The 22,106-nt window shown below is 34.7% G+C and overlaps 1 protein-coding gene across 3 annotated transcripts; it reads left to right on the forward strand.

Moving 5' to 3' along the window:
- The first annotated feature begins 10,083 nt into the window (after positions 1 to 10,083).
- On the forward strand, positions 10,084 to 19,316 carry LOC136206362 (uncharacterized). Of its 3 annotated transcripts, none has more exons than XR_010676265.1 (10): positions 10,084 to 10,323; positions 10,467 to 10,529; positions 10,671 to 10,726; positions 11,045 to 11,138; positions 11,331 to 11,391; positions 12,948 to 13,029; positions 18,344 to 18,399; positions 18,542 to 18,605; positions 18,761 to 18,881; positions 19,012 to 19,316. XR_010676265.1 is itself a non-coding variant. In XM_065997388.1 (10 exons), exons 1-9 carry the CDS (start codon positions 10,195 to 10,197, stop codon positions 18,822 to 18,824), a joined length of 669 nt encoding a protein of 222 aa, XP_065853460.1. In that variant the 5' UTR covers positions 10,084 to 10,194; the 3' UTR covers positions 18,825 to 18,838; positions 19,012 to 19,316. The 3 variants fall into 3 exon arrangements, 2 of the variants coding, with proteins under 2 accessions (XP_065853460.1, XP_065853458.1); XM_065997388.1 differs by having other exon boundaries at positions 18,761 to 18,838; XM_065997386.1 differs by having other exon boundaries at positions 18,761 to 19,316.
- The last annotated feature ends 2,790 nt before the right edge of the window (positions 19,317 to 22,106 follow it).

Consider the following 22,106-nt stretch of genomic DNA (forward strand, 5'->3'; position numbering starts at 1 on the left):
TTATTAAAAGATTGTGGTAAGGCATAAAAGCTATATTCACTTACCTTGGGGATCAATGGCTTGATCCATGGAACTGACTTCATAGTGAAAGACTATTTGCATTGACCTTTGTTGGCAAATATCATGTACGATGCAATGTCTCTTTATGGAATTCTTAGTTCATATTGGAATCAATTTAGTAATTCCTTTACGTTGGTCCCTGACTCTAGAATGAACTTAGTCAAAGGATAAAATCGAGTAAATATTATATGTCAAACAAATTCATAATAGAATTTTATTCATGATTGTGTTAATAATACCACATATAACAGTCATAACCATAAAGATTACTACTACACATAAATATCATAATGAATTCTTAATAAATAACCATAATGAAAATAGTTTAAGAACAATGTCCTTTTGTATTTCAATGCACATTAATATCCAAGATAGCATATTTATTTTAAACATCATAAAAGTTATGACATTTTATATTGGGAAAGATATCTTACATAGTTGTTATTTACTTGCAATCAATATTGTGCATCCATGCATTAATGGCATTTAGAGATCATTAATGCCTCGTTTGGATGAAATATAATTAAAGTAAGGTAAGTGATGGTTTAATAATGTAGTTATATATGAAATTACTCTTATATCATTTCATTTGTATAAATAAAATAAATACAAAGGGTAATTTTGGAAGAAAAAATACATGTACCATGATTCTCCTCCAATTCGGGGTGTATGGAAAATTACCCAAAATTCACCCTCACATACCTTCAGATATCATCATCCAAACAATCTCTAAAAAACTCTCATGTATATTCGAAGAACTTTGCATAAATTAATATTCTGATCCGAAACTGACACTTGCACTATTTTATAGTTAGTTAAGGACATGAAAGTTTCGTTTATCCAATTTGGTAATTCATCAGCCCATAATGGCCTTAATAGTTAGGGACATTATAGGATAATCATAAATAGATTCAATATGTTCAAGTCTCTTACGTTGGTAAAAGAAATTCTAACAATGTCAAATAAACATTTTTATATGAATAAACACACCCTTGTAAAAAAAGGAATGAAATAACTGTTTGACAAAACAATATTAAAAAATGTGAATTTCTGATATTAAAAGTACTATATATGAGAAAAGCCATACATAGATGGTGAATTGTACAAGAAAAACCAAATATGATTTTTTGTAATTTCTTCTAATAGTTGTATGCATGTTCATCCAAAATACTGGTCAGACCTAAATTATCTGTAATTACACGAGCCTTTTATGATATCTTAATATTAAGTGATAAAATCACTTTGAATGGATGAATTTTTTATAAAATTCCAAGATTACGGATCTTATACATGCATCTTGTACTAATTCAATGATAATGACATATTATACTCGTCATGCATAAAAATATAAGACATATTGAGCATGCAAGATTTAATGAAAGATTTGTATCTATTACTTTATCTTTCACAATTTATTAGATTTATCATAATAACATGTAATGATAATCATAGCACTTTATAAGAGTGAGGGATCTCAATTTTCTTTAATTAAAAATGGAATAAGAAAAGGAGGGAAACTTATCTTTTTCATCATAAAGTTCCAGATTCAATGTAGAAAACTCTTTCCCACCAATATATGGAGAACTGTATCTTTGGATAGATTTGTTGTACTAATTGAGCCAAGGTTTGAGATTGAGATTTCTATTCCGCTGACTCCATTGTTTTGTTCTTTGTGAAACTCTATACAATCAAGATTTTGTGATCTCCTATTTGTTAGAGATCCACCTTCACCGCACTAATTGATAACTTGTGAAAAAATCCTTGATCGGAGCACTTCCCTGTGAGGCGCCGTTGGGATCGGCCGGGGACACTCCGATGCCAAAGTCAGTAATATTTCTGAGAATAAACTGTAAGCACAAAAGTAGAGAATCAGTAAGTGTACCTTTGATCCTAGGAAGCTGGGTATTTATATAGGTTTCTGTAACCTTCAGCATTAATGGGGAAGCATGTGAAGAGTCATGTCATTACTCATCTTTAATTGCTATCAATTCTCCATTAATCCCAGCATTTAGCATCGAAACCCTCAGAGTTGAGGTATTCGAACAGTCAAGTCTTTATTCCCCTTTAATGGCTATTAATTGGCATTTAATTGTATTTATTCCCATTCATGGATGGTAATAAAGGCACCTTTTGGTATTCTTAGATCTATCAAGGCGTATGTACGCTCTCCTTGAGAGCTATGGCGGGTCTCCACTACTCGCTCTCATCGGGCGTATCTCGCCATGATCCACGTGGTGTGGCATAATGCTAGAGACTCCTTCCTTTTTCTTATTATTTGCATATTCGCCCCTGCATTAATCCTGCATTAATTATCATTAATTCCACATTAATCATGCATAAATATCTTTTTTAGAAGGAATAATGGTTTGCCATTATTTATATTAATTTTCCCTTATTCCTTATTCAAGAATAATTTGGGTTGTTATCAGGTTGGTTCTTTCTTGCAGTACGATCGAAACAACATTTCAATAAAGAAAACCCTTGATACAACCTCCTAACATTCCTGCTTCGGGGTTGGACGTTTGATAAAAAGTTCCGTGAAGATGAAAGTAGTTCCCTATCATTCATCTAACACTAAGATACATGCATATAGCAATGGAGTAAAAGCTTTATCAAACACAACATCATATATCATCATTCATTCATAAATAAGAAAATAGAAAACTTACATAACAGGCCCTAACTGGCCTAACCTGTTCGGTTGACTACTCACTCATAATGATGAGTGAACAACCACAGAAATTGCAATAACACCCCATTAATGGAGTTAAGTCTCAAATTAAAGAGAACTCTCGTGAAGATGAAGTTTCGGATCTCTAAAAAGTCATCCCTCTCTCCTTTCATAGTAGTCTATTTAACTAGGAGGGAAGAAACATAAAATATACTAGAAAGTACACTAAAGTACACTAAAGCAGACCGTTCTGACAGATTATGGCCACTTGAACACTTCAAGGCCCAAATCTTCTTCAACAAGCTAGATCTCCACTGGTCCTACCTCTTTACTTGGCTGTCTTCCATCTCTTTACACGCTATTGCCCTTTGGTCCATAGATTTTCCTTTACTTTTTCCTGCAACAGGCTGTTTGTCAGCAGTTTCTATTTTTCTTCACAAAATCTGCAATAAGGGTTCTTTAGTCCTAAATTGATAACAATTAACAGCCCATAAGCTCATTTTTAGTGAAATAAAATATGGTTATTAGGGTCAATTATAAACCCATCAGTCACGCTGCAGCTGGTTGCTGCCGCATGGCAGCAACCAGACGCAGCGGTGCGGGGTGGCTGCCTTGCGGTAGCGACCCCGAAAACGCTGCTGATTTAATTTTTTTTAAATTAAATATACATATATATATATATATATATATATATATATATATAATTGTTTTAAAACAGTTTCAAAACAATTTTCAGAATATTAGAAAACAGTTTTATCTTTTAGATTTAATAAAACCAAAACGTTTTAATTATCTAACTATGAAACCTTTAGATTTTGTTTAAACGATTATCAACCGAAATAATCAGGAGCTACGCATAATCAGTTTTAATTAACAAGTAATAAAACTTATTTAAATTTAGATTAATTAAACTAACCGATTAATTAATTAACCTAACAATAAATTTATTCAATTCGATTGAAAAACTCTTTTATTTACATATATGAAATAACATATTAACATAGGCTCTGATACCAATGTAGGAAAATAGACAAGCCTAGGCATAACGGAATAATAAAATTTTATCTATTTTATCTATTTCCCTTTTCCAAGATCTGTTAATTGTTATTTCATATAAAGAGGGATAGAAAGTAACACCTTTATTGAAGAACTATCTACCGTTGCAAACGAAGTGCCCACAACTTGTTATTATCAACTCGTGAATCACGAACGTTTGATTCAACATAAAACAGAACTAATCAGTGATCAACCTTTAATAAATAGCAATCGCAATAATTGCCTCTGACAGAAATCGATACGAGATCAAAGAGGGAGTAAGAAATCAAGTAAATTAGCCGAGACGAAAGACTCAGCGGTTCCTCTTCTCCTTCTTATGTGTTGGTCGAAATTCATGGGTTAGGGAGTCTATTTATAGACTTCTCTAAACCCTAATCCCAGTTGTGTTAGGTAATTAAATAATTGGAATCTTATTCGGAATAGGATTCCTAATTAGATAATTAAATAAACACTTTACTATTATCTAAATAATAACTAATTATATCTAGATAATTATTATTAATCAAATTAATAATTAATTAATGTTAGGGATAATTAATTAGAGTTTCAATCAGATAAAAACTTCTAATTAATATTATCAGATAATCTTTTAATTTAATTCATAACCATAATCAAATTATAATTATTAATCAAATTAATTTATCCCCTAATTAATATATAAATTTCGGCCCCTATATTGTGTCTCACTAATTACATTTTCGTCCTCCGATTCCAAGTCCCATATGCGACCTATTAGGTTCTTTATTGCCACTAGCCGTATATATCCTTTGAAATTATTCATCATGATTAATTCCAACATATATATAACGGAATACCGTCGCGAGCTGTTACTAGCAGAACCTATGATATTCCCCTAGAGAAATTAAGAAGTCAGGTTGATAACTGACGTTAACCTTTCTGTATTAGGTACAGTATAATACGATCCTTCATCAACTATATCATGTCGGTCAATTCCTTATAACCATGGAATGTGTCAAGGTTACATATAACGAAGAGTCCGGTTTTACTTGTACAGGTTGAATTCACTCTGAAAAGATAAGTTAAGTGAAATGTTCATTTCTACTCTTAACTGTATCACATTGCAAGGATTTCAGTCAATTCACCACAAACGGCCATGTGGATATATCTCCCACTTATCGGGAGTGACGAATGCTCAATCTGACATTAACTATTCTGCAATTACTTTGTGTGATACCCCACCCTACTCTTACACACCCTGGGCTCTCACCTATTGGATCGTGCTCGCACAGAATCAAAGTATCAGACTCCATAATCCAGAATCACTAATTGATGAATGTTTGAGTCTGAGGATTAGTTATACCTACTAATACCAATGAGATGAACAGTTGACACATTAGATAAATCAATCCATTCTGTTATCTCAAGATGGGTCCCAATCCTAATGAACTCCTTCACCGGATCCATGTAACTGTCTAGATATCTGAATATCTAAAGCTTGTGAGATCAGCTTTCTGTCTCGACAGAAAACACTGTTACATGCAAGTCTCAACAGTAATATGCCAACCCCTATAACATATTACTTGACTTGGGTTTACTTTAAGTCTATTGGTTCTATTATAAAGTACAGTCTCACTTAATGCTTGTATGAACACTTTATAACTACTTAAATAAACTTAGGGTTACTTTCTTTATGAAAGATTTGTGCCTTTATATATAGTTACATTTTAATGCTATATACTGATTAAACAAATGATCAAATACACAATTTATTCATTAATATTAATATCCTAAAACAATTGTCTTTAGGACATTAAACTCAAACACATTTAACATACAATAATAATAATAAAAACTCTAGATAATTTATATTCAACAAAAACGATTTTACCCAGAACTTTGAGAAATCGATTTTATTCATAAATTGGCCCTTAATATTATAACTATGCTAAAAAAAACTTTAAGAAACTGGTTTGTCCAGTACATATTTAGAAATTAATTAAAAATAACATGATTATATGGCTTTAAGAGATGAACATAATTCCAGAAAAGAGTAAGACATTATTTCATAATTCCAGGAGCAGATAAAACTATTAAAGTTTCCTTTGATCTTTCACAAATAAATAGCCAAAAAAACAAACCCAAACAAAATGAACAAAAGATGACCCATGAATATATAATATTACTAAAACAGTAATATATATATAGGAGAGATCAAGTGTGACACATCTCTTATGGTATGACAAGCCTTATTGTATGACAAGGACCAATTATGTAATTAATCAGGAGAAGGTGACAAATTTGTAAATAAAAGGAAAGAGAAAATTGTTTTATTTTTTTTCTTTAAAATGCATTTTCCCAACTTTTTCAAACTCGTTTTTCAAAAACTTTTATACCGTTGGACTCGTCTTAATTAAACAGTCATTTTAAGATCCATGAAGCTCAAGTAAAAAAAAATCCGGTGAACGGAATCCGGATGGGCGTTTTCCGGCGAACAAAAAAGTGTCCAGAAAATTCCCAAACAATTCCAGAAAATGTAAAACATTATTCTAAGAAACTTTAATTCTTGGGTCGAAGCGAGATTGCTTACGGTTTAGTCCCAATAAAACTTTTTCCTTAATTTTATCCATTTTACACGCTTCAACAATTTGTTGGGTAAAAAATGTAAGGAATCTCGCTTTAAGCCAAGAATTAAAGTTTCTTAAAATAAAGTTTTACATGTTTAGGAAATTTTTGATAATTTTCTGGACACGTTTTTTTTCCTACTTACGTTGTTCCAAATCAGTGTACCATTTGTTCCAACATAATACTTATATTTTCCAACAGAAAATTGTTTTATTTCTTTTCTTTAAAATACATTTTTCTGACATTTCTAAACTCGTTTTTCGAAATTTTTTATACTATTAGACTCGTCTAAGTTAGACAGTCATTTTAAGATTCTTGAAGCTTAAGTAAAAAAAAATCCGGTGAACGGAATCCGGGTGTGCGTTTTCTGGCGAGAAAAAAAGTGCCCAAAAAATTCTTAAAAAATTCCAAAAAATGTAAAACATTATTCTAAGAAACTTTAATTCTTGGGTCGAAGCGGGATTTCTTACGGTTTAGTCCCTATAAAACTTGTTCCTTAATTTTATCCATTTTACATGTTTCAACAATTTATTGGGTCAAAACTGTAAGGAATTTCTCTTTGAGCCAATAATTAAAGTTTCTTAAAATGATGTTTTACATGTTTTTAAATTTTTTGATAATTTTCTGGACACGTTTTTTGTCCTACTTACATTGTTCCAAATCAATGTACCATTTGTTCCAAATCGGTTTACCATTTGTTCCAACATAATACTTGTATTGTTCCAACAGAAAAATGTTTTATTTCTTTTCTTTAAAATACATTTTCCCGAAATTTCTAACCTTGGTTTTCAAAAAAATTTATACTATTAGACTCATCTAAATTAGACGGTCATTTTAAGATCCCTGAAGTTCAAGTAAAAAAAATTCCGGTGAACGGAATCCGGGTGGACGTTTTTTGACGAGAAACAAAGTGCCCAGAAAATTCTAAAAAAATTCCAGAAAATGTAAAACATTATTCTAAGAAACTTTAATTCTTGGATCGAAGCGGGATTTCTTACGGTATATGCTATTAGACTCGTCTAATAGTTTTGTTATTGGGACTATACTGTAAGAAATCCCGCTTCGACCCAAGAATTAAAGTTTCTTAGAATAATGTTTTACATTTTCTGGAATTTTTTGAGAATTTTCTGGGCACTTTGTTTCTCGCCAGAAAACGCCCGCCCGGATTCTGTTCACCGGAATTTTTTTTACTTGAGCTTCATGGATCTTAAAATGACCGTCTAATTTAGACGAGTCTAATAGTATAAAATTTTTCGAAAAACAAGGTTAGAAATGACGGAAAAATGTATTTTAAAGAAAAGAAATAAAACATTTTTCTGTTGGAATAATACAAGTATTATGTTGGAACAAATGATACACTGATTTGGAACAAATGGTACATTGATTTGGAACAATGTAAGTAGGACAAAAAACGTGTCCAGAAAATTATTAAAAATTCAAAAACATGTAAAACATCATTTTAAGAAACTTTAATTCTTGGCTCAAAGCGAAATTCCTTACAGTTTTGACCCAATAAATTGTTGAAGCATGTAAAATGGATAAAATTAAGGAACAAGTTTTATTAGGACTAAACCGTAAGAAATCCCGCTTCGAGCCAAGAATTAAAGTTTCTTAGAATAATGTTTTACATTTTTTGAAATTTTTTTAGAATTTTCTGGGCACTTTTTTTCTTGCCAAAAAACGCCTACTCGGATTCCGTTCACCGGAATTTTTTTTACTTGAGCTTCAGGGATCTTAAAATGACTTTCTAATTTAGACAAGTCTAATAGTATAAATTTTTTTTAAAAACGAGGTTAGAAATATCAGAAAAATGTATTTTAAAGAAAATAAATAAAACAATTTTCTGTTGGAACAATATAAGTATTATGTTGGAACAAATGGTACATTAATTTGGAACAACGTAAGTAGGACAAAAAACGTGTCCAGAAAATTATCAAAAAATTCCAAAATATGTAAAACATTATTTTAAGAAACTTTAATTCTTGGCTCAAAGTGAGATTCCTTACAGTTTTTACCCAAACAAATTGTTGAAGCATGTAAAATGGATAAAATTAAGGAAAACGTTTTATTGGGACTAAACCGTAAGAAATATCGCTTCGACCCAAGAATTAAAGTTTCTTAGAATAATGTTTTACATTTTCTGGAATTTTTTGAGAATTTTCTGGACACTTTTTTTTCTTGCCAGAAAGCGCACTCGGATTCCGTTCACCGGAATTTTTTTTACTTGAGCTTCATGGATCTTAAAATGATCGTTTAATTAAGACGAGTCCAACGGTATAATTTTTTTTGAAAAACGAGGTTGGAAAAGTTGGGAAAATGCATTTTAAAGAAAAAAATAAAACAATTTTCTCTTTCCTTTTATTTACAAATTTGCCACTCCTTTTTGTTAATTACAAAATTGGTCATTGTTACACAATAAGACTTGTTGGACCATAAGCAATGTGTCACACCTGATCTATATATATATATATATATATATATATATATATATATATATTCAATCAGAAAAGATAATCTAGCATATGTTTATAATGATTTATTTGAACTCGAATTGCATATTGAGTAGATTATTAATGCAACGGATAAAAAAAAATTAAAACATAATTGGAAAATCATCAATTCAAAATCAGGTTCTGATACCACATGTTAGAAATCTTAGATTGCATCCTAATATTAGATAAACACTAATTGCCCAGATGTTGGAATAAGATGACTTTCACAAACGCATGATGACAGTCAGAACAGCGTATCTTGATCCATAACGATTATAATCAAGTTCTTCGATAATCACCGAGAATTGTGTTTCTCTCACTTAACCTTTAGACTTTACAGACTTTCTAAATGGAGAGAAAATAACTTTTAGACAAGTTAGAGAGAGGACCAATTCTAAGTTATGTTCTATAAATATACATTCTATCAAGGTATCTCTTCCACAAGGTACATTTTCATTAATGAACCAATAGGATTCAACGTACCATTTCGCTAATCAAACATAATGATTGATCTTACCCTTACGTGAACTGACCAATATGATTTATTGTTTTATTTTATCAAACCATATAAATATATAATATACTAGGACCATATTCTAACTTGATGTAAATTATGGAAAATCCAATAGTGTTATGAAACAAACTTAAAACTAATAAAGACTTAATTATTAATTTTAAGGTGTCTTCTATAGTTACTTTGTTTTTGACAAAGTACCATTACTTGGTGTGTTTTCACCATAGCCTTTACCTTAATTTTAAATGCTGGTTATCAAACATGATGTCTAACGATCACCCACCAAGACTGAACATAATTGTTATTATATTTTTGTTAATGGTTTTTTATATGAATATCATAATAGACTACAAAATTACAGCTAAATCATATCATCAAACTTAATTTTCAATATGCTATTTTTTTTTCTATATATACCAAATAGAATATGCTTTTACACCTAATTTAAAAAGTTTAAACCCAATTCATAAACCCCAAACTCTTGACAATATATTTTAGACCCCTAATTTATAAAGTCTAATTTTTAAAAATAATGATTTTATTAATTTGATATACTTTAAAATTATAACTTGACATAAATGTAAATAGTTTTTCAAAAATGAATTTCTGTGTAAATTTCCCTTTTGTTAATTTCTCCGATTCCAATTCATGCACAATGAAGCATGGGTTAAGCTGGAGGCCCATTATGTAGGGGTAAATACAGAATTGGCGAAACTTGTTGGCTCATCCGAGCGATTTAGAATTATAGTTTTCTCTCTCGCGACCTGGGAAACGAGAATCAGAGGAAAGGAGAAACAGGAGAAGTCTGAGCTTGTAGAATGGCAGCAAATGGAAGTGAACGAATCAATCCGGCATTCTTATTGTTGCTGGTGTGGCTTCCATCGATCTCTCTTGCTTACAGGCATGGAGACATCGTTCCAATGAGCAAGATGGGTCAATACCATTCTGTCCGTACTCTGTTTCCCTTTTCCATACTCTACCTATATCAATGTGTTTTATTGGCGCTTACAGTCTTCTTCTATGGTTTAATTTTTTTTTTTTTTTGTTATCGTTTCGTGCTGTCAATTATCTGTTTGATTTATGATTTCAGTCGAGAACTCTTTGGCAAGATATGATCGGGAAACATTGCCCTATATTTGCTGTAAATCGCGAGGTATCTTTTTTCTTCTTTCAATTATTCAACGAGGCTTTGATTTCTTTGTCTGGGCCTCAGTTCTCAACTATACTGTTGTTTTTTCATCTTGGGCGGTGGCTTCTTTGGATTTTGTTTATTGTTTGGGTGTATGATGTCTAGGTGTTGATTCCTATCCCAAAACCAACCGGTTATACTGGCGCTGATCCCTACAAAATGTAAGAGAAGTTCAATTTGTCATATTCTTTGAAAGTTCTGAGTTCGAAATTACATTGACTGATAATAAAGGTATAGGGAATCCTATTGATGTCATTCAGACTGATTCAACTCAGCATGTAAACTTTTTATTTGAATGAAAAACCCTTATTTTCTAGGCTTTAAATAGTTGAATTTATCATCTCTATGTATAATCCAAGTTGGTGCTTTCTTGATATGGTAAATGTAAGACTGATGTTAACTGTATACTTATACATGTTTCTTATTTGGAGATTCAAAATGTAGAGGAATGCATTCTGAAAAAGTGATTACATGTGCAGTTCGTTTCAAGTTGGACAGGAAAAGTACAGAATTCCATGGCTTTTCCTGATAAATCGCAAAAGTTCGGAGGTCCCATTGATTGATGTGTATTTGGTAAGGATTGCATTTTCATGATGTAACTATCCTTTTTCTCTGCTCCTGACTTGAAAATTATTTCAGCAAATGATTTGCTGATTTCATCTAATGAAAAATGCTTCATCAAAGGGTGAATTTTTTTTTTTTTCTATTGATGTATATTATCTGATCTTTTAGCTACTGATAATAGTTGACTTTTATTTAACACAGAGATACTCAGGAAGTGATTTGCATGGGGTCACCGCCAAAGTTGTAGATATGCCTCACTCCTGTATGTGATATTTTTTCAAGTCTCTAGCTGCTTGATTCTGTTAGACATTTGATGCATACTATTTTCCAGGCATTCAAACTGTATATTTATGTTTTTCTTCATTAGATCATATTTCATACAGCCATATATATTCTTGGATAAACTTTATTGATCTACACATCTCTATATGAAGTTTATGCCTCCTCGTCATTTTTTCTCCTGTAATTTCTCCCTCCCTATTCTTGAATATCGTGCAATGCCAGTGATGGGCTACAGAGTGTGTGTGTTAAAAAAATTGACTTCTGCCATTGAATGCCTCCTTTTAGGTACAATTATGGTTTATAGTTAAGTAGAACTAGCATAACAAACTTATAATGCTGATTGTTCATTTCTTGGAGAACTATACAACTAACTGATTGATCCCTTCTCTGTTCTCTGTACTATGCCACCAAGTCAAGCTTTTTTGTGCTACTTGATATGTCATGTCTCCAAGATAACCTCGCAAAGTCACAACATTTCTCTCTCTCTCTCTCTCTCGGTAAATATCAGGTGTATTAAATTTGAGTTTGTGCCCCAAAAATTACTCTTTTATGGCTACCCACATTATATAAGAGAACTTTCTGTCCTCAGCAAGCTTGTCGATTAATTTTCTTTTTTCTTTGAACATGCCAACTGATAAGAGAACAAATCTCTACTGATGGAATTCTGGATCAGACCGCTAATAGACCCAAAGTAATGAGAGTTTACTCAAGGAAGAAGAAAACAGGTCTGCAGGGTAAAGTAGGAAATGATTAGGAAAGTGAGTAGGGGCATTTTGGAGAAAGTTATTAGTTATGGCCTAGGAGGGTGAGCTGTCATGTCAGAGAGTTAGTTACTGATATTGGTATAAGCGAACATTTATTAAGGGGAAGGATAGGCTAATTTGGTATTTCTCAGGCTCAACTGCATCTTTGCAGGCCTCTACAGTTGTGAAGAGGGAAGAAATCCTTCTTCTTGGAAGGGTTGAGCCTTATTTCAATCCTTGTTTCAGATTAAGGTTAATCAATAACAGCTCCTCTCATTTCCTTTCTCTTCATTCACTGGTTAATCACTTAATCTGCATTTTCTATGTGTTTGTATTTCTTAATCCATCACCAACCCTGGCATGTTTTGGAAATACTTGATTGACTGAATACATTTGGCATTATGTGCTAGCAATTGTGCATGGAATTCTGTTTTCTGTAGTGTCCACTTATTCCCTTTAATCTTAATTGTGCTTTGCTCGTTCTTAGTTATTATTTTTATGTTCTGATTGCTTATAGTTAGGACGGAGACTCTTATTTTTGTTGCCTGATTGGATTGTTTGTGCTATACTGTAACGTTAAGAATTAGCTAAACTGAAATTTGGTTGAGGTACACTTTTTGAAAATGGTAAAGGAAATCCTGCTTTTGAAAGTCATATAATTCATCTACAGGATTTCCTATTATTGACTGAAGGAGGTCCTGCCTTTAAAAATAGCATATGATGTGTTTTATTTTTGTTGTAAAAGGGCATTAACCATATGCTTGCTGTATCTGACTGTTCTTTGCTTGAATAGATGTTGAAATCCATCCAAATATACGTAAACAGTTCTGGGATCCTCAACATTGGCCTAAACATGTCCTTGTAAGATACACATGGTAAGCAACATTATTGGTATTGAGCTTCAATGATTACTACCTTCGTTGGTTTTATTGTCATGCTTTCAGTTTGGTCCTCAGTTTTGAGCATCATGATTCAGTTACTATTTACCATTGCTTCTATAAGTTATTTTTGTTTCCTGAAGCAAAAACATTTAGTTTATTTTCTAACACTTTCGCTGCTTAGATTCTAAGCAGCTACATGTGGGTGTTTTATTTGGATCATTTGCAGTGCAACTAATTCATTATGACGAATGACACTAGAGAATACTCATGAATAATATGGAACCTATGAAGCACGGATTCGGTTGCGCACACGGCAAACGGCATTTTTAGAAAATATGAGACATGCGGCGGGACACGACAAATTTTATATAATTAATTATATATATATTAGATATAAAAATATATAAAAAACTTGCTAAATCACAAATAAGTCATTCTCTAATCTATAAAAAAAAACATCCATAATAAGATAAGTCATTAATTCATCACAAAAACAATATTTACTAATTCAAATCAAATCAAACCAAAGTACTTAATCTTCAAGCATTTCATTTTCATCATCTTCTTCATCTACAAACACCATCCACTCCAATTCCCGTTCATTAAGAGATAGATCGGCAACCGCAAGGATTCGTACACCATCCGGTGACTCAAAGGCATCTCCACCTATATCCCACATTCTTGTGTCTCCTTTCTCATATTGTGGTGTCTTCCTAGGAAGAAGACTCAAGTTAGTGTGGACAAACACTAGATCCTCCGCACGTTTAGGAGTGATTTTGTTTCTTCTCATTGAATTGATAAAAGAGTAGGTACTCCAATTTCATTCACAACAAGAAGAGGATGCCGATTGACCAAGAAGCTTGATTGCTATAGATTTAAACATAGGAGTGATGACTCCATAAGAGAGCCACCAATAAGATGGATCAATTTCACTCCTATCATTAATGGAATCAAAATCACCAAACTCGTCACACAAAGATAAAAACGTAGCATATTCAATTAAAATTTTTCTACGATCATCCCTATTTGGAAAATAGCGCCTAAAACACTTGTTTCTTTCAGTAGAAATCTCCACATCATTATGGGGAGCTACACGTCCAACACCATTTAGTATCTAGAAATGTTAACAACAACAACAACAAAGCCTTAGTCCCGAAATGATTCGGGGTCGGCTAACATGAACCATTATATAAAACCGTGAAATCAAGTGGTGTCAGCGACATAAATTCTCTCCCTCCACTTCGTCCTATTCACTATCATATTTTCCTCAAACCCCAATAAACTCATATCACTCTCTATCACCCTCTTCCAAGTTCCAAGTTTGCTTAGGTCTTCCCCTACCCCTCACCATTACATCCATTTGCCACTATTCAGTCCTCCTAATGGGCGTATCAAGCGCTCTTCGTCTTATATGGCCAAACACCTTAGTTGGTTCTCCCTCATTTTATTCTCAATAGATGTAACCCTCTACTTTTGTCCTAATTATTTCATTACTCACCCGATCCTTTCTCATATGACCACACATCCATCTCAACATACGCATCTCCGCCACCGACATTTTATGAATGTGACAGTGTTTCACTGCCCAACACTCCGTACCATATAACAATGCTGGTCTAATTGCGGTGCGGTAGAATTTTCCCTTCAATCTACTAGGCATGTCGGGGTCACAAAGGAAACCCGTAGCACTCTTCCACTTCGACCACCCAGATTTAATCCTATGAGCAACATCTCTATCTACTTCTCCATCCGTTTGGATAATAGACCCTAAATACCAGAAGCAATCCAAGGCCTGGACAACTCTCCCATCCAGGGTGATTGTCCCTGCCTCCCTACTCCTATCGCCGCTAAACTTACACTCAAAATATTCTGTCTTACTTCGGCTCAACTTGAAGCATCTAGATTCCAAAGTTTGTCTCCATATTTCCAACTTCCTCTCCACGTCTTCTTTTATCTCATCAACCAACACAATATCATCTGCAAACAACATGTACCATGGTATACCATCTTGAAGTGAACTCGTTAGTTCATCCATAACGATGGCAAAAAGAAATGGGCTAAGTGCGGAACCTTGATGCACTCCAGTCGTAATAGGGAACTCTTCAGTCTTCCCAACACTGGTACGTACACTCGTGCACGCTCCCTCATACATGTCCTTTATGATGTCAATATATTTCCGCGAAATGCCGTGCCCTATTAAGACCCACCAAAGTACTTCCCTTGGTACCTTATCATATGTCTTCTCCAAGTCAATGAAAACTATATGCAAGTCTTTCTTCTTATTTCGATAGTGCTCCATTAATTGTCTCATTAGATGGATGACTTCCATAGTTGATCTTCCGACATAAAGCCAAACTGGTTTTCCGAGATCTTCACCGTCCTCCAACGATTAAATTAAATTTCTAAATGGATGAACCACAAATAAAATTATTTATATTGAAGGAAGAGACTAAAAAATTACCTAGGATTCAAGGAGTGTGCCAAGCAATGAAGTGGGGTGTTGCTTTTGTTCCAACGAGACAATAAAATTTCGTGAATCACATTGTGAAATGCAGAATCATTAGAAACATCTTTGTGCTCATGTCTAAAGATAACAAACTTTATTTTTTCAATCATTGTGTCCCACATATCATAGATAAAGTGAAGACATGGTTTGTCTGTGTCTGCAATCCTTAACATTTCATAAATAGACTCAGTGAAATCAACAATGTATCTAATTTTGTCCCACCCAACATCATCCACTACCCTTACTTGAAAAAAACAGTTTTCTCCTTAAGGGTAAGCCCTCGTTTGATAGACAACATTCTTCTAAGCATCACAACTACAAAAGCAAAATGTGTAGGTGCAATTGACAACATCTTTAAATTGGAAGATTCATTGTAAATGACATTACACAAGCTATGATTAGTAATGAAATTCTTCATTTCAAATGCATAATTAGCAACTTTAGTAATCTACTTGCATTCACTATAAGTTTCAACATTAGTATCCTTTGCTGCACAAATTTCTTTTAATACCAAATTAAGAGTATGGACTACACAAGGTGTCCAATAAATATGTGGAAATTCATTTTCCACCAACAACCCTGCAACTCTACATACTGTTGCATTATCTGTTATCATTTGAACAATATTTGACGTTTATCTTTAAACTCACCTTCGCAATTCAAAGCTTTCAAAAACATAGGTCCACTCTCTGATGTAGCCATGAAGTTGATAATTGGCCTTTTTTGAGGATCCGTCCATCCATCACTAATCAAGCTCAAACCATTCTCCACCCATTTACTTTAGTTGGCATCAACTGTCTTTCAATAGCTACTCCTTCTTTCTTTTTGCAATAACGTAGTCTTCAACATATTGTATCCCGACGTCAAATATCCAATTATATTTTGATTGGCAGCCCATGTATACGAACTCACAAAGTATGGGTTCCTAGCAAGATGAAATGGCACCAGCAGAATAAAACATTCTTGCAATTTCATTATGTAGTTGTTCTACTCGTTCATTATTTGCTAACTTCTCCAAAGGATTTGTAATTGATGCCTTCCTTTTCCGTTGATCAAATGGTTTCACTCCTTCCACCCTAAAAGAGCCTGTTCCTGCAGTACCACCCATGGTGCTTGTAAATGAACCACTATTTTGTGTTTGAGAAGTAGGAAGTGAGAACAGATGCGGTTTTGCTTTGGCCTTTGTTGCTTTTTCTTCCACCTCTCTTTGCACTTGAAGATAAGTGTCTTTGTCTATTTTGGTACAAGCTTGAATACCTTGTCCTTTAATCTTCAATAAATGAGCTTTGATTCGGGAAATAGAACCAGTAAATTGCTTGATACAAAATTTACATTCAAACTTCACATTACCTCACCTTTTTTCCAGAAGTCTATCAACCACTATAACATGATTCCATAACGGGGAGTTAACTTCATCAGATTTTGAAGTATTCCCCCCATACCAGTAGAAGAAGCAACACTTACAGAATTTGTAGCGCTTGCAGAAGAAGAAGCCATGACTAAACAAGTATTAGAGCAAGGGAGATGAAGACTGAATAAGGGAGATGAAATCGCAAGGATTTTGGTGCTATACGCGATACACCAGGAGATGAAGAATCGCGAATCAAGAGATGAAATAGCAGGAGATGAAGAATCAGAATCGCAAAAGAAATAGAAAGAGAAAAGAAATCGCAAAAGAAATTGCAGGGATGAAGAATCGCGAAAGAAATCGCAGGAGATGAATCGCAAATCGCAAAAGAGAAGAAGCCCTAAACGCGCGATACAGGTGAGAAATTAGATATATTTTAGGATTTTTTGTCAAATTTTGTAATTGACCGATTTAAAAAAAAAACTTTAAACTTTTACCTATTTTTACCATTAGCCGAGTCCCATCCGTGTCCCGCCGAGTCCCATCCGTGTCACTGCTGAGTCCCATCCGAGTCCCATGTTCCGGCCGTGTCCCTGCCGAGTCCCCGCCAGTCCCCGAGTCCGACACCGCCACGGCGACCCCGGGGAAGAGTCCGTGCTTCATAGTATGGAACGCTTCTGTTTTAACGATTTTTATGTGGAGAAATATTTTCTTGCTGAATCATATAATATTCTTCTATCATTTTGCATATTTTCAATGGGTGAAACTAATATTTGTCACCTGGTTAGCCTCCTTGTGTGCACAGCTAAAATGTGGTTAGATTTCACATCTCTGGTTTCAACTGTAGAAGATCTATATGGACATATGTATATGATGTAAATCAAATCAACAATGTCAATCATTGGACAAGTTGATTGAGAGTAAACTTGGTTGTAGCTTGTTGATAGGCTGTGTAGAGGTTTAATTGAAGTTTCTTGAATATTTATTTTTAATATATCTGTTTGCAGAATGAGAGCGAGCCTTGGCACAACGGTAAACGTTGTTGTCGTGTGACCAAGAGGTCACGGGTTCAAGTCTTAGGAGCGGCCTCTTGCCAAATAAATTGGCAGGGGAAGGCTTGCCCCCAGTACACCCTTGTGGTGGGACCCCTCCCCGGGCCGCCCTTTATATCTGTTTGCAGAATATTGTGTTCACATAAAATATAATTTTGACTAATTACCAGCTAAAGTTTTCAAGATCATTCAGTGGTTGTAGTTTTAGTTTCTTGTTTCCTAAAGGTCTAGTACAAAAGTTTTATTATCCAATATGATGTGTGGCATGTAAATCTTTTTTGTGCTTCATTCCAATTGGCTGGCATTCATAGGATGCTTTATAATTGTCCTTTTTGTAATACAAGTACAAACAGCTAAAACCGTAATGAACTTTGGTTGAATAATGGTTTTGATATATGACAGGGAGGAACAATCGGAAATAGATGTTGCTGCTGGATTCTATGTCTTGTTTGGGTCAGGTAAGCATTTCTTCTCAAATGGAAGGCAGTAGACCTGTTAATTCTGTCATCTGGTTTTATTTTCCTTAGTAAGTGCTTTTCTCACAACTTATAAGTGCTATTTACACCAGTAGTATGTAAACATGTTTGTTTAATGAAACAGGCTTGCTGTTGTCCTTTATTCTCTCAATCTATATCTTGCAATCATCACGGGATAAATTGGCTAGGTAATTGTTTCCACTCATGCTTTATTGGATGCTTCATTAGCCCAAATTGGGCTAAAACTGAAGGGCTTCAGATTCTGAGTTGATCATGCTTATTGCAGATAATTTGGCAACTTTAATCACTTGTGTATTCTACTATGTCTTGTGAATATTTCTAGGTTTGTAAGGGAGACTGTTGTAGATACCAACATTCCTGCTGGGGGAGTAGCAAAAGTTGAATGAGGAACTGCAAACAGGTTAATACATGGCATGGACAAATACAAGTTTATAACCTGCAAGGTTTTGTTCACACAACCAGTAGCTCTTCAAATCTGAATATTTATATACAAGTAAATTGGGAAGTCTTAAGTGCTCTAGGTTTCAATCGTAAACTAACAAATTTAAGTGTCAAATTGGGCGTGTTGCATAGGTTAATGCATACTTGCGTGCAAGCTCAGAGAGAGTTTCATCAGCGCCAGGAATTTTGAATGTTATTCGACTTGCATCGTGTTGGACACTTACAGAATGTTATCCAGGTGTATTAATGGTTTTAAATAATGTACCACACCCTATCCAATAACATTTGTCTATACTGGTGCATTATTCGTCTTGAGAAACCAATCAAGTTGGACATGGACTCTCAAATTATAAAGTCATCATCAACGATTTTTAGTTTATTGAACACTGTATTCTCTTCCATAGTATTTTGAGGAAATTCTGGTATTTTAGTCGAAATTATATGTCGAAAATGTCCTCAATCTTCTTATTAAGCACTTGCCATGATCTTAATAAAATGCCAAAAAGAAGTGCGCCCCAAAATACATTTGTTGTGGTTTGTGGAAGAATGGTGCTAAAATGTTCAGTTTTATTGCCCTCAATAATATTTCAAATCCTGTTTTCCTGGACCTTTTGAAAAAAAAAATTGTATTTTCGTTAATATTATTTTGTACTATTTATCAAATCCATGCATGCACTCTTTGTTTTCCATGTTCCTTGATGTGTTCGCTTATTTATCTACTTTTGGAAAGCAGCAGTTCTCGGACGGAAAAATTGTAAAAATAAATAGATTTAGAGAGAGAATTTAGATGTTTGTTTTACTCATACTCTCTCTTTATCTGATGGCTTCGGATGGGAAGGTTGTTGAAGTACGTGACAATCCAATCTATATTTTGATTTCCGTAAAAGCCAATTGCTTAGATTTCTTTTACAAGTTTACTATGATTTGGCTTTTTAGTCCAGCTAAATTTTGGATAATTTAGCTGTCCACTGATAAAATCTATTAGGCATATTTCCTATTTTTTTAAAAGATAATAATTTACTGGCATGTTATTAGAAAGTTCAATTAAAAAAAGATTGAAAAATATGCGCGATTAGTTTATTACATGACGAGGACTAGATTATCTAAAACTTATGAATATAGGGACTGATTAAGGTCAAATCAAAATATAAGAGAGAGAAATTTAGGCAATTACATTGGAAAAAAAAAACTTTTGCAGAATGATTTCTTAGAAAAAAAGGCGAAGCCTTAGAACATATCCAGATACTTGACTCCCTCTATCTTCAGATTCTCCGCCTATGCAAGAACCTATCGGCGGCATCTTGCTGTCATTGTCAACCAACCTGGCCGACTAGCATCAGCGATCAAAGAAGAAAACAAAAGGTGCGAACGGCAGCCTCGAAGCCCATGAACAGCCTGAAAAAGTCTTGTTGTCGGAGAAGAGAAAGTTAAACTTCAAAGGTGGACTCTTAGGCTATGCGTGCTCGGATATGGAGGCGGAGCAACTCGGATCTGAAGAATCAATCCCGATGAATGACACTGATTTCGACTCAGATGATGATCTAAACGAGGAAGAGAACCCTCTCTGCCCCAAGGTTCGATTGTCGGCTGATGAGAGGACTTACGGTCACCATGGAAGCATTCCCTAATTGTGAAAGTTCTTGGACGGAGAGTGGGTTACCATTTTCTGAAGCAGAAATTGCAGTCTTTCTGGGTGAAGCAAGGTACTGTAACTCTCATTGATCTTGCCAATGATTTTTACATAGCTAAATTATCCAGTGAGAATGACTATTGGAACGCCATTAGAGGAGGCCCTTACTTGGTAGTAGACCATGTTCTGTCTATCCATCCATGAAAGCTGGATTTCGACCCGTATGGTTCGGAAGTGAATCTTATCCTTACATGGGTCAGATTTCCCGGGCTCCCAATAGAGTACTATAATTACCTCTTCCTTACTAAACTTGTTGGGATGGTTGGGGATGTGAAATTCATTGATAAAAAGTCTATTGATGCTGAGCGAGGAAAATTCGCTAGAGTATGTGTTGAGGTAGACCTTAACAGGTCCCTGCTCTCTAAATACAAACTCCGTCGTCAGGTGCATCGTATTGAGTATGAGGGCCTTCACACTATTTGCTTTGAGTGTGGCAGGTATGGTCATCTTGTGGAGAAATGTCCAAATTTAGAACAGAACAAGGGGGAAGCAATGTTGGGAGGAAAGAAAAGTTCATCGAAAATTGACCAGGTTATCCGGGATGAAGTGGAGAATGATTATGGGCCTTGGATGATTGCTAGAAAGCCTCGGCGAAACCATCTCAAGTCATCTAAAAAGGGGGATTTAGGTCCAACAGATAAGAGGGATGGGGAGAATACGATACAACTCGCTGAGTCCACATTGTCGGAGCTTAGTGGTAATCTCTCTAAGAAGGTTGGGGAGGAGTCCACCCCGAATGATAAGCTGCGCAAGAATGGGGGGGGGGGGGGTCCAGATTCGAAGTCCTCAATCAATCAGGTGTCGATGAAGGTAATAAAAAGCTCGGGAACAGGAGAGAGACTAAGATTACAGCGCCTCAATCAATGGAAGAAACACCTGATCTGTTTTATGATATCTAAGCCGAAGGATACTGTTATTGGAGCAGGGACAGCGGAAAATATAGCTAACCAAGCAGTGCACATGACCATTGATGAGTTAACAGATGCTAAGGGAGCCGAATCGGATCCGGGGGATTATAACACGATAGTCTCGACTGATGGGGGCGAGAAGGGATCCTTGGGGCAACAAGTTTTGACGAACGAGCCTAGCACGGGCCCTATTAAGAGTAAGCAGCCGGATAAAAGGGCTAAGGGAAGGATTGTTCACCCTAATGCAAGCCCAACTACACCATCTGCATCTCAGAAGCAGAAAGCCTTTGAAAAGAAACTCAGGAGCCTTGGATATGAAGGTAGTTAGCCGAAGCCGAGCTCTAATGCTATGCCTACTCAATGGCATGGCTCGTGATCCTATGACTCTCCTCTTTATGGATTTTTTAGTTTGAAATGTTAGAGGTGCAGCGAACAGGAATACTCACTTGCATCTTAAGGACTTACTTCAGCTTCATAAGCCTTATTTATTCGCGCTATTGGAAACAAAATGTAGCGGGTCAGTTGCAGATAAAGTTTGTAACAGGTTCAAAGGCTGGAAGTTTACTAGATCAGAGGCTCAGGGTCGTGCCGGCGGAATTTGGATTTTCTGGAAGGATGGCCTCTTTGAG

Source organism: Euphorbia lathyris, chromosome 9 (assembly GCF_963576675.1).
Source record: "Euphorbia lathyris chromosome 9, ddEupLath1.1, whole genome shotgun sequence".
NCBI lineage: Eukaryota > Viridiplantae > Streptophyta > Magnoliopsida > Malpighiales > Euphorbiaceae > Euphorbia > Euphorbia lathyris.

Bases quoted from the DNA above. Each gene is read 5' to 3' on its own strand.
- LOC136206362 (XM_065997386.1), top strand. From the start codon at position 10,195: ATGGCAGCAAATGGAAGTGAACGAATCAATCCGGCATTCTTATTGTTG. The intron at 10,727-11,044 runs GTAAGAGAAGTT...TTACATGTGCAG, and splicing joins GGCGCTGATCCCTACAAAAT to TTCGTTTCAAGTTGGACAGG. The intron at 11,392-12,947 runs GTATGTGATATT...TTGCTTGAATAG, and splicing joins TGTAGATATGCCTCACTCCT to ATGTTGAAATCCATCCAAAT.